At 35.6% G+C, this 12802-nt stretch overlaps 1 protein-coding gene across 1 annotated transcript; it reads right to left on the bottom strand.

Annotated features, from left to right (window-relative positions):
* Nucleotides 1-9064: 9064 nt before the first annotated feature.
* Nucleotides 9065-12444, bottom strand: LOC110660466 (spermidine synthase 2). Its single transcript, XM_021818789.2, has 9 exons — nucleotides 12174-12444; nucleotides 11118-11194; nucleotides 10833-10955; nucleotides 10541-10645; nucleotides 10233-10305; nucleotides 10044-10115; nucleotides 9633-9831; nucleotides 9418-9544; nucleotides 9065-9314 (listed from the first exon to the last, which is right to left on the bottom strand). Exons 1-9 carry the CDS (start codon nucleotides 12358-12360, stop codon nucleotides 9249-9251), a joined length of 1029 nt encoding a protein of 342 aa, XP_021674481.2. The 5' UTR covers nucleotides 12361-12444; the 3' UTR covers nucleotides 9065-9248.
* Nucleotides 12445-12802: the final 358 nt, after the last annotated feature.

Raw genomic sequence — 12802 nt, 5'->3', positions numbered from 1 at the left:
TCCGTTCAAAGTTGGTAAACAAGTATGTCAAGCTTATAATAATAATAATAATAATAATAATAATAAGGAATTGAAGCAAAAGAAAGAATAAAAAACATTATCCTTTGGATGAATAATAAATAGTGTTATCTGATATGTGGTGTGCCAAATTTTATCATCTCCCTTTAATGAATATTACTATAGTACGTTCAGTTGGATTAACATTGATTTGCCCCACCTCCTCTCTCCTTGCTTCTTTTGGAAAATGAAAAATTCTATTAAAAAACTATCAAAATAATAAAATATTTTTTTTAATAACATCTAAAAAAATATTTTTTAACCATCAACCCAATAACAAAGCGTACTAAGGGAGACATGAGAGGTGCAGGCAACAGATGTTACTTGTATCCTTTAGCCCTTTTTTTTTTTTTGTGTCTCTTTGGAATCAATGGTGAAGGACCCCACAGCCTTAGCCAATCTACATTTATTACTATAAATAAAGATGGTATTATATTATTTTAACAGTACGGTCACAAATTTAATGATTAACAGCTGGGCTGGGTTAAACGAAACGACGCGTATATGCAGCTCCAATTAACTTTCTCAAATCTCAATATTTATTTATTTATTTATTAGGACAAAAAGAGAGAGGCCGACGAGGCTGGCTGACGCGGCTGCTCGACCTCGCCATTTCCTCTCTGGCATGCATTTTGGATAAGATTCTGACTCTCCATCCTTTCGTTATTACGACGTTTACTCTTCCTTTTACCATTTTAACCTTCCCTTCTTTTTCTTTTTTTATAAATCCTGCTGCTTCTTTATTTTTTTTCCATGGTTTGATTACTCCATAATATAACAATTAAATTTTATTTTATTGATGAATAATTTTATTTAATTAATTAATTAATTAAAGAAAAAGGTAATAATGTAAATATGGCGGAAAGGAGGGCGATCCTGAATTTGCGGAGTACGAAATCTAGGGAACATTGATGATATATATATCTTAAAAATGGGGTGTGACCAAACTCCTTTCATTTTCCTCATCTGATCCTATCTCTCTCTCTCTCTCTCTCATCCTCAGACAATCTCGTACGGACTTTTCATGTTCCCGTTTGCCACACCTTAGATTAAGATTGGAAAGTCATGAACAGCCCAACTCTCTCAAAATTTGTGGGACCCAACCCCATACTCTGCTATCCCACGCACCTATGCTTGGCACGCTGCTCGCGAGTGGCAAGGACATTCTTTGCTGCGTGGTTGGACTAATGTTCTAGAGATTAGAGATTTTTTTTGGTAGGTTTATGGATTCAAACACTTCGGTTTTTTTTTTTTTTTTTTTTTGACTTTTTGAGTTTATTTATCGTAATCTTAGACTAAATTTACAATCATCATAAATAATCTCATTAAAAATAAAAATTTTTAATTTTTAGATCTGATATATTACTGCTAATCTTTGACTGCAGCTATAAAATCAAGAAAGGATTAAAGGAACGAACAAAATTATTATATGAGATCACTTAAATATTGGATTTGAAGCTTGAATTAATTTATATATGCAAAAAAGAAATGCAGTTGGCAGCGTAAGCGTAACTTTAAATTCGGACAGGGAAAAAGAAAAAGAAAAGAAGCGGCATGAAATAAAGCACAATAAAGGGATTAATGTTTTCGGAGCAATGTATGAATTTCACTGTTTTATAAATAAATAAAAAAACACAATAAAATATTGCGTTTAATGTTATAATTAGTGAAGAAGATATGGTAATTAAAGGAAGATGGGACCCGCATACGTTATCCAGTAAGCGTGTTACACGGCGTGGTGTCGTGAGGAGGTTATGAAGTGGTGATGGCGTGTGGGCTGGGTAGGCAGTCCTTATCCATTAAAAGGCCTTATTTCGTGGGTCCCATTTTCTTTTATGATATAAAAATAATAATAATAATAATATGGTAACAAATATGGAAAGTCGTATGCTTATCCTCCTCCTATCTAATCTTCTATTTTGGAAACGCAAACACGCATTTGTGTTTGCCTCGCCGCCTTCTCTCTCTGTCTGAAAATTCATCCGTTTGCCATTTCCCTTAACGTTTCTGCTACGACTCCATATTTTAACAATTACCAACGGAATTGACTGCCGTTGCTGGACTTTGCTGTGCACATGTTTTGTTACTGAGTCTTCTCTAATATCATATTATATTAATATGCTTTAATATTGTGTCTTATTTTTTTACTAACAATTATTAATATGTAATAATTCTTATAAATATAAAAAATAATATGATTAATACAAAAATTAAATCATATGAACCCACAACCAAGCTCGGCTTGATCAAGGCTGATTCTAAAATGGGCTGTGCTTGAACGGGGTTTTTCTTGTGAGATGGGCTTCAAAGATCCTTTTGTGATTGGGCTTTTTCTGCATCATAAATTTGAGACTTTATATATAATCTGTACACGCCGCCGATCATTTTCGTCATAAGCCGCCGGCCAGGACTAGCTTGCTTTACCGAACGCTAGGTAGTGGAAAATGTAGAATTCTACGAGGCATCGGCTTCCCTTTCTGTATGCTAACTGCAGCTTAGCAGATAATTCCAGGCCCCGAAACTCACCGCTTCTACTCCATGGGCTCTGGTCTGGGCCTCCCCACTTTGACCAACGCCTGCTTCAGCCCGTATCACACCGTCACCTGAACTATCAAATATCAATGCCTTTTTGGGTCCTGAAATTGGCTCTTTCTCCTAGTGGCTCGCCTCTAACCATGGTTCATCTGCTTAACCTCTCGTCTATGCGCTAGCTCACTATATCCACTACCCCTTATACTATATTTTGATTCTGGGCCTTCCCTTGTGTGTTTTTGATTCTTGGATCTCGAAAATTTTGCTCCAAAGGAAGATTCTTGATTCAGTCTCTGGGTTTGGTGAGAGTTATTTATCGTTTGGTAACGTTTAAGTTTATTAAGCAATTGGATATTTCCAAATCTGGATTTGTGATTCGTTTATGTCTCAGTTAATTAAATTTATTTGAGCTTTCCATTTTTGTAGATTAAACACTGCGATTCTATTTTCGATCATTCTACTACTACATTGGTGGTGAATTTGGATCATTGGATTGTCCTTTGCTTTATGGTTTTCCAGATTGATTTCGGTTTCAAATTTTGATTAATGTATTGAATCCACTAACGGTGATGGGGCGCAATGGGTTTCAAATTTTTGGCCCTTTAGTAGTTGCTTTTTTTCCCCCACCTTCTGTCATGGGGTCACTACCTTATCCCCAAAAGATGCACTTGATATGTGTGCAACACACCCACTTATGTGTCCCATGATCTCTTCTTATTTGGCTGATGTAGGATTAGGGGTGGCCACGGTCCGGTTTCGAACCGGACCGAAACCGGTCAAAACCGGAACCGGCTTCAAACCGGACCGAAACCGTCCTTCTACGGTTTGGTTCAGGTTCATAATTTTTAGAAACCGTGAACCGGCGGTTCCAAACCGGATTGAACCGGCCGTTCCGAACCGGACTAAACCGGCGATTTAAATAAAAAAAATTCAATAAATACTTCATTCTACTCCTAATTCATTTACATATATATATATCATTAATTCTCTACACAATTATTTTCTATATTCTCTTTAATTCTTAATACTCTTTCAATTTCTCAAATTTTCTAAATAATTATTTTCTACACTCCTTTTAATTCTCAGTACTTTCACAATTCCCCTACTTTATTATATTTTATGCTCACTGAAATTTTTAATACTATCTCAATTACTCTGTTATTATTTTATATCTTCAATAAAATTTTCAATACCCTCTATTTTGATTTTTTTTTCTTTTATGTTTTTTTAATTATCAATTATCATATAATTTTTTTAAAAATGGCAAGTAATACTCAATTTAACTCAATTCAACTAAGCTTTTATCCCAAAAATTTATTGGGATCGGCTATATGGATTCTCTTTCTCCACTGTAAATGATTTTGGGTTAAATCCTCGAAAATGTGTAATGTTTCTAGGTCATGTTGTACTATTCTCCTCCAAGTCAGTTTAGGTCTACTTATTATTTTCTTTCTATCCTCAACCCAATATGCTCTACTTATCTAATTAGAGCTTTCCTATGTTTATACTTTACATGACCAAACCACCTCAATCTCCATTTTCTCAACTTATAACTGAAAATTTTGATTCCTCTAAATCCTAAAGGGATACATAGGCAAAATTAAGTTCATGCACATTTTTCAAAATTTTTTTTAAATTAATTTTATCTCTAATTTTTTAATAAATTCAAGTCTTTGTTATTAAATTTTTCTTAAAAATAAGTTATTTTATTTTGATTGAAAGATTTTTAAGAAAAATTAAAATATTTTTACAAATATAACTTAAATTCTAAATTAATAAAATTTTCCTCTAATTTTTCCTTTAAGTTGCTCTTAAACAGCTTTCAAACCGTCTTGAACTGTCATTTTTCGAACCGTCATTCAAACCGTTTTAAACCGGGGTTCGAACCGGAACCGGCGGTTCAAGAACCGTCTTTCAAACCGTCCCATGACGGTTTGGTTCAGGTTCATGATTTCATTGAACCTAAACCGGCGGTTCAGGAACCGTAACCGGCGGTTCCTGAACCGTGGCCACCCCTATTAGGATGAAGGTAACATTCTCTTCCCCCAAGCTCGTAATGCCCTTATCACGGCTGGCCCACCCTCCCTATCTCAGTCTTGTTAAGACGCTTGGCGTGAAGTCAGATCATTACGAGATTAGTTCTGATAACACTTATCACGGGGTCATTATTCTCTCCCTAAAAGATGCACCTAATACAGTACACCCACTTATATACCTCAGAAGTCCCTCTTATTTGACCGATATGAGACGAGGGTAACAATTCCTTTAGGCCTTTGGTTTCCATGCCTTTTTTTTAATATTTTTTTTAATTTATTTTTGTCTTTTGTTGATGAAGTACATCTTGCCATCAAAATGCACAGGAAAATGGATATTCATCAATTTACATATGGGAGAAATTATTAGGTACATTCGATATACATATAATATTTTTATTATCATGTGGAATTCACTTTCTATATTATAGGGAGGGTCTACTTTTCTATGAGAGATGAAGCACCATTTTTTAGTATTCCCGATATATCCAATAATTAACCGTATACCTAGATATTAAGCACTGATTCTCATGATCCACTAGAGATGACAAGGAGTCGGATTTTAATAAGTATCTAATCCGACCGAACCCTAATAGGCAGATTTTGATGGTATATATATTCTGTCACGACCCAACCTATGGGCCGGACCGGCACTAGGACCTGGGCCAGCCTAAAGCCCCCGAGGCCCGTAGTAAGCCTTAACTATTCATTTACCCAACTCTAAGGCCCATTTGGGCCCAATTTCAAGAAAACAAACGGACAGTCCGCCATAAAATGAACTTACCAACGGGGAGTTTTCGACTCACCCGACCTGTAAACACAATATATAGTCAATTGGGGAGCTCAGCTCACCCTCCACATACTCATCAACATAATAATAAATGGGAGCTCAGCTCCCTCATCCAATCCATCAAACATGCATATCATTATATGTTTACAGGTCCAACATGATAATAATATTACAGACCATAATCAAATAAATACTTCTAAATACTTCTAACACATGCGGAAATTCTAGGAGTTAATAAAATTACACAAACATTGATAAACAACCTGCGAGGAAAGGGAGCAGGTTAACCTCAAAAATATCCTCCTGTGGCCTGGAAAAATATTGAACAGGAGTGGCGTTCGACTCAGAGTAAAATATCAATTTTAACCATAATCTCTATAACTATCTAAATCTAATGCACCCTGTAGAGTGAAATGCAACATCCACATCATTTTCACATCATAACATCAAAAAGGTAATTTGGAGCACTCACGCACCCTGTAACATCAATCATAATATATGGGGTGATCCCTATCTGACTCTCTTAAATCCAACACAGTGCCGTGAAGAACTCGGCTTGGACTTCCACTTAAATACCAAATCGGGGTCCCAAGAAGAACTCAAGCCGTGTCTACCCGAAGGACCGGTCCCAATGAAGAACTCAAGCGTGTCTACCCGTCCTATCCATAGTCCACACCACATCACACGCATGCACGCCAACGCACTTTGCTCCAAATTACCACAACAACATACATGGCACTTTAACATTTATCAATGCATCATAAATCGTGCCTAGAGTTTAACTACATAAATATATGCATATAAGTGATGCATGGGCATGCTGAACATATAATAATATCGAAATTACAATTAAAATTAATATTTTACTCACAGACTTGACGATGGTCATTGAGGCGGTTGGGCGGAGGAAGAAGGCTGTCCCGGCTCACCTGACAATTATATTACAATTATTTAATACAATCTGACTCAATACAAACAAAGAAAAAGACCAATTACGTCCTAAGTCATGCCGAAAATCCGGCAGAGTCTCCCCTATACCTAGGACCTACCCAACCTGCAAAAGGATTCAAAACACACTTCTATACTCACAATCCATATATCCACAGTTCAATCATATCACACAGCCCCTCCTGGGCCCATCAAATCAGTCATCCATCACAATACGCAAAATTTCAATTTAGTCCTTATTATTGATCATTTTTGCAAAAACTGCCCAAACAAGCTCTAAAAATTATAAAACTTTGCCCCGCGGTCCTTAGCAATATTACTAAGCTATTGCAAAAAGAATCGTAATTTTCCAAGCTACCACGAATATTTTATGGATTTTTAATCATATTTAAGCACTAGAAAATTACGAAAAAGCAAGATTCGGGTTTACCTTTGCCGATTCCGATTTCTGGAACGCGCTCGGGACATCTGACAATGGGGGGCTAGCCAAAACCTCGGTCCAATTCGGAGACTTTTCCGGTAATGGGTCTGTCTGGCCCGAAATTGCAAACCCCGTCAACTGTCGAATTTCCGCGAATCGAGGATACCTACACGAAGCCCATAACACGGGGGTTAGTACATAAATTTTTCAGAATTTTCTAAGCTCATTAAATGCTCGGAAAAACACTGCGAAGTTCCGTGGGACCCACCGAAAAACGATGTCGGAAAAATTCAAAATTTATGTCGTTGCGAAGCTCTCGACGAATGGAGCGTGCTGGTGGCCTCGATTTTCTCGTGGGATTCACGGTTTTCGAGAAATCTAGCCCAAAAGTCGAAATGGGCTAAAATCTTCCCGAGCAAAAATCGGACAATCCGCTCGATGGATTTCGGCGTTCTTGGTGTCTATGGAAAGCTCTCGCCGAGTAGATGATTTTGGACACAAGACCGGTCCAATTGGTGGCGGATCGGCGGATTTGGTGGGGAAGTTGAAGTGGCGCCTTGTATGGGGGCGTTCGCACGCATTTTTCCGGCCGTTTGGCGGCGTACTCTTTGGGAGGCGTGGCGCGCTGTCGGTGAGTGGGCGGTGGTGAGGTGGGGAGGAGAGAGAAAAGAGAGAGAAAAGGGAGAGGGACGACGCGCGCGGGGAAGAAAAAGGGAAGAAGGAAAAAGGCCGGTCCGATTTGACCGGTCCGATTCGGTCCGGTTCGATTCGGCCTGTTCGATTCAGAATACAAAATTTTGAATTTTTACTCTGCCTCGGGACCGAAAACGAGGTCCAAAAATTTCGAAAAAATTTCAGAAAACTCAGAAAAATACATAGACTCCAAATATATTTTTAGTTTTGCCACGTGGTCTTTAAATTAATTTTTAAAAATCATCAAAGTTTATATTTTCGGAAAATCGAACCCGATTTTTAAAATCCGAAAAATCTCAAAAAAAATTCCAAAAATTTAATAAAATTAAAATACTAAAAATGCTCATAAAATTAAAAATTTTGGGGTGTTACATATTCGGGTTTGAAACATATTTGAATTTGAAGAATAATACTTATAACGTATTCTGGTTGAATTCAGATTTTGCATGTTGGGTATATATTATCCAAACCTATTTATATAAATACTTAATTAAATCTAAAATATATTTTTTTATAATAAAATTAAGTATAAAATATATTTTTTTATAATAATATTTATAAATTTTTATATATTTTATTTTATAAAAATAAAATTTAAATATTTTATTAAATTATTAAATTTTTAAAATATAAATTATTAATAAAATATTTTTTATATAGATTAGTAATTAAAATATATAAAATTAAACATGTTTAAGTATTTTTCAGGTAATAGTAATCGGATTTAAAATGAATTTAGATAGTTGAGAATAAATTTTTTTCATGCTTGGGTTTTGAGGATTTTAATTTTTGAGGATTTTAATTGTATTTGAGTAGTGTGATTTTTGTGGATATCCCTCCCATTTTCATTGAAAACATAAAATAAATAACATTTGTCAATCGTTCCAAACCAGTACCATTGTGATGGAGCATCATCAAATAATACAACTTCAATGGAATGCATTCTTCGTTTTAACGGTCTTTTTTCATCTGTGCAGTATGAGAGGAGTTGGAAAACCTCTTCGGTTATATTTGGCAGGACATAATTAAAATTATATTGTAATTATAATAATGTTATATGTCTTATCATTTTATTTGGTTGTACAAAGATAATTTATTATAATCTAATGCGAATTACATCATGTAATCTTTGTTGCTTTAACTAATATAATTTATATATTTCAATTGAGTCCACTCGCAGATATGGCATGTCTTATGAGATTTAGATTTGTTTGTATGCTAGTGATAAACAGTTTGTTAACCAGTCACAAGAATTATTCAGTGCATTGTGATGTAAATTCACTTTCACTAACAATTATGTTGGATCCATCTACTTTTTTAATGGAGAATGCATTTGTAAGGGAGGGAGTATGTACGGGGAGTTTGATTCCATCTCAGTTCCAGGCTCGAATCGGATGTTGGCCAAGCTTAGCTCGACTGAGTGCATCTCATCACTTGGGGACCCATTTGTTTAGTCGGCTCAAGTTCTAGGGTTTCTGCTGTTACATCACATGAGTTGGTTGGAGTTGCACATTTTTTTATTGTAGCTTTAGTTTTGTTTCTTTGTTGTGTTCTGTCTTCCTTTTTTATTAAAATAATAATAAAAAAAAATAATGAAGTCTCCAAATTTAATGGTATTATCTTACAAGCAACAGTATGAAGAAAAGAGAAACAGGAAATAAACTTTTCTATGGTTGCTCGCATTCCTCTTGTTAATTAGATTTTGGAACTAATTTATGGTAAATAAAAATAAGGAAACTATATAGCTATGGTTGAATCTCATTCCTCTTGTTAATCAGATTTTGGAGCCAAACATCTTCTTCTTCGCAAAAGATGGCAGACAGAATGCAGCAGTATGGATCTGCAACAGCAAGAAAACAAAGGGATAAGATCCTCTAGAATAAAATCATTAGTGACAGAAAACCTCGGCGTTTTCAGGACATGTTGGTTTAAGAAGGAAACACCTCTGAATTGTAAAACAGGGGAGGTCCTTTGGCTACACCATAATTCTCAGGATTCAATAGATTTACGGGGTGCTTGAAGTCGACTGGTGGTCCCTCAGTGGAGCAAAGCATGAAACCCATCATCCCACTGAAATGAAACCCTACTCAGTATTGATCAACTCCAGAGTCCAGAATGATAAGCACATAAAAAAGAAAAAGCATAAAAGGGCTTATGCCTGGCGTATGCCGGAGTTGTGCACCAGGCGTAGCTAACAGAGCCTTTGAATGCCTTACAGCATCTGGCTATGTAATCTGAAAGTGAAAATTCCGGGTGCCACAAGCTGTCCGCTGGGCAACACATGACCCCTCCTGGGCGAAGCGCCCTTGCCACCGATTCTAGGAACCACTTATCCCCTACTTCTTCTTCTTCAGGCCCTGTATTATATTCAATGCATATTTAATCCTTGAGGATGTGAAGTTTTCATAAGTCGGAGGTTCAAATCTTGTTAGATATTTTATAGAGAGAAATGAAGGAAAATATGTACTGAGCATATTCAATGGTATGTACTTATCGCCTTGATATAATACACTGATAGTTTAGATTAGATTATAATGAATGAAATAAAAAATTACAAGAAGGGAAATACCCATGCATTGGAAAGCATCCAATAGGATTGCATCGTAAGTACCCTGAGGAACATTTTTCAGGAATTCAACTCCTGCATTTTTTGAAGAAGACAAAGCTAAGGCTAAATATATCGTGTTTCCTTTGGTAAGGGGGCCGGGTTGGATTATGTAAGAAAATAAAGAACATAAAAGAATCTGATTAATTATACCGTTGCCTATGTGGAGATTGACTCGGGGATCCTTGTATCCAATTGCAATGTCAGGGAAGAACCGTTTATAAGCCTGAAAACGATATCCATTTTCAGACACATGATTTTGACCCCAAGAATCCCTAAATTTCATGTAGTTGAGAAAAGGTAAAACACAGACACACAAGCAATTAATAGTTTTATAGACTACTCATTTGTATACCTAAACACCTTTTTGGTTATTCAATGGAATGGTATTTTTTATTTATTTTCAAAACTAGACAAGAAAAGAAAAACCTTAAATTGGAATAGCGAGAGAATTCACTTACATCAATCACCATTTTGTCAATTTCACAGATGTCAATCCGATCGACCGAGGAATGGCGAGATATTTCTTTCAGAATTCCACCATCACCTCCTCCAATTAGCAAAACCTGAAGAATATAATTAAGTTGGCGGGTGGTTTTAAATAAATAGACTGTACAATGCCACGCTGCCTTCGTTAATTTTTTTTTTATTATTATTTATACTATTCTTGGTGCACATACCCCAATCTTTCCATACATAATAGGGAATATAGCTGTATAATAAAAGTGTCTCAGCAAAGAAAAAAGAAATGACCTTCTTTGGGTTTGGAATGGAGCAAAGAGGAAGGTGGGTGAGCATTTCTTGGTAGACAAACTCATCCTTCTCTGTTAGTTGAATTGCCCCATTCAGGATCACAATCTTTCCATGCGCGGGTGACTGCAATCATAAACAAGTAAGAAAGGAAATATATATGTATATATATATATATATATATATATATATATATATATATATATATATATATATATATATATAGCTGATATTATTGTAGAAGAAAACTAGAAGTAAAATTCCACTGATTCCTCTCACTTTTTTTACCTGAAATACAAAAAGATCCTGGTATTCTGACTTGCCATGAAAGAGGACCTTTTCCACCTTGAACAAATGTGCCTCTCCTATGGAATGATTAATGTTTCGTAAGTGGGAGTTTATGGATTAAACTTCCTAATAATTTTGATGAAGAGACAAGAAAACAAAATGATTTGATGGAACTAATCATATTGTCTTGAGAGTGAAGTCAATCAATATCATGGATACACTCCTGTCTAGAGGGAATGATTAAAGGTCTCACTCAAATACCATGGGAAAGTGTCGATGTTAGCTTTCACAAAAGCTTAGTACCATTCAGGTGAAGACATACCGGCTAAATTCTGATGGTGCGGATGTGGTTATCCATACGATAGATAATAACCTTCTCTATCTATCAACTAGTTGTTCGCTTCCAATTGGTTATTTAATAATGGAATGGTTTGCTTCTGTTTTTTATGTATCATATACATGTCACATGTATTTTGATGTCAATTGAGAGATGCTGGGGGTGCTATGGTGGCGTTCCAACCCTTATGTGTGGCTTGTTTGCTTATTTCAAGTTGGCCATTTGAATTGCAGTGTGACTATACTACATTTCAAATCTATATATGTGCAACTACGCATTTGAAACTGCTTGTTTTGGAAGAACATCATCATTGTAGGATGAAACCATATCTACTTGTTGAAAACACTGATTCGAATACAATGAAAGACTGGACTGCAATGATAAAAGTTTTCACACAAAAACAAAAGTTAAAGCTTTTCGAGCTTAAAGAAGATTGTAACATTGCTAAAGCAAAAAAGATAGGAAACCTAACACAGAATTTAGCCCAAACATGGAATAGTGCAGCTGCTTCAACCTTCTTTCTTTCTTTTAATTAATATTCTTAGAACATGGTTCTCATTTTATAAAATTGTGAAAAAAAGAAAAAGAATTATAAGAAAATTCAAACTAGATATTAAGAAAAAAAAAAAAGGGGGATGTGCAGACTGTAATGGACCAAAAGAAAGTGAAATGTAATTAAAGAAATTAAGAAATAAGAAGCATACGCATATATGTGATACCTGGCCATCCATAGGGAACATCAGCATACCATCCTGGAATGTTAAGAGAAACACCATTACAATTACTGGGTTTATGGTTCTCCATTTCAATAGTATATGGTGAACAAAAGAGATGAGTAGCCTGATCAATCTCTTCTACATGTATTGTGTTAGATTCAGCAGAAGCAAAACCATTCTCTGCGGCCATTGATTTTCTCCTTGATTCGCTCTTCACCACTACAGGAACTGATAGAAAGAATGTATAAATTGTGAAGGGCAAAGCTTCTGCATGTGGGAATAAATAGGAAACAATAACCAATTAAACCACGAGTAGAAAAATGTAGGTGGCCACCGAATGATCATTTGTCAAGTTTTGTCTCCATAGTTGAATGTTTGGCGGGTCCTGATCTTTTTAGCTCAAGACTCCATATTAGATATTCATGATTCCAGATTCTTCAGGATGAGATCAAATTTATTTAATTTCTTGGATTAATTATTTCCTTTGGCTCTAGTTACTTGATACGATACTAGCTTGTGCTTTTCCCCTTTCAAACATTTCTGCAGATTTATTTCTCATCTCAAGCCCGCTTATAGAATCTACGGGATGAATATAAGAAGAGAACATTCTCTCTACCTTTAATATTTTTAAA

Source organism: Hevea brasiliensis, chromosome 17 (assembly GCF_030052815.1).
Source record: "Hevea brasiliensis isolate MT/VB/25A 57/8 chromosome 17, ASM3005281v1, whole genome shotgun sequence".
NCBI lineage: Eukaryota > Viridiplantae > Streptophyta > Magnoliopsida > Malpighiales > Euphorbiaceae > Hevea > Hevea brasiliensis.
This window is presented reverse-complemented; position numbering and strand designations above follow the sequence as displayed.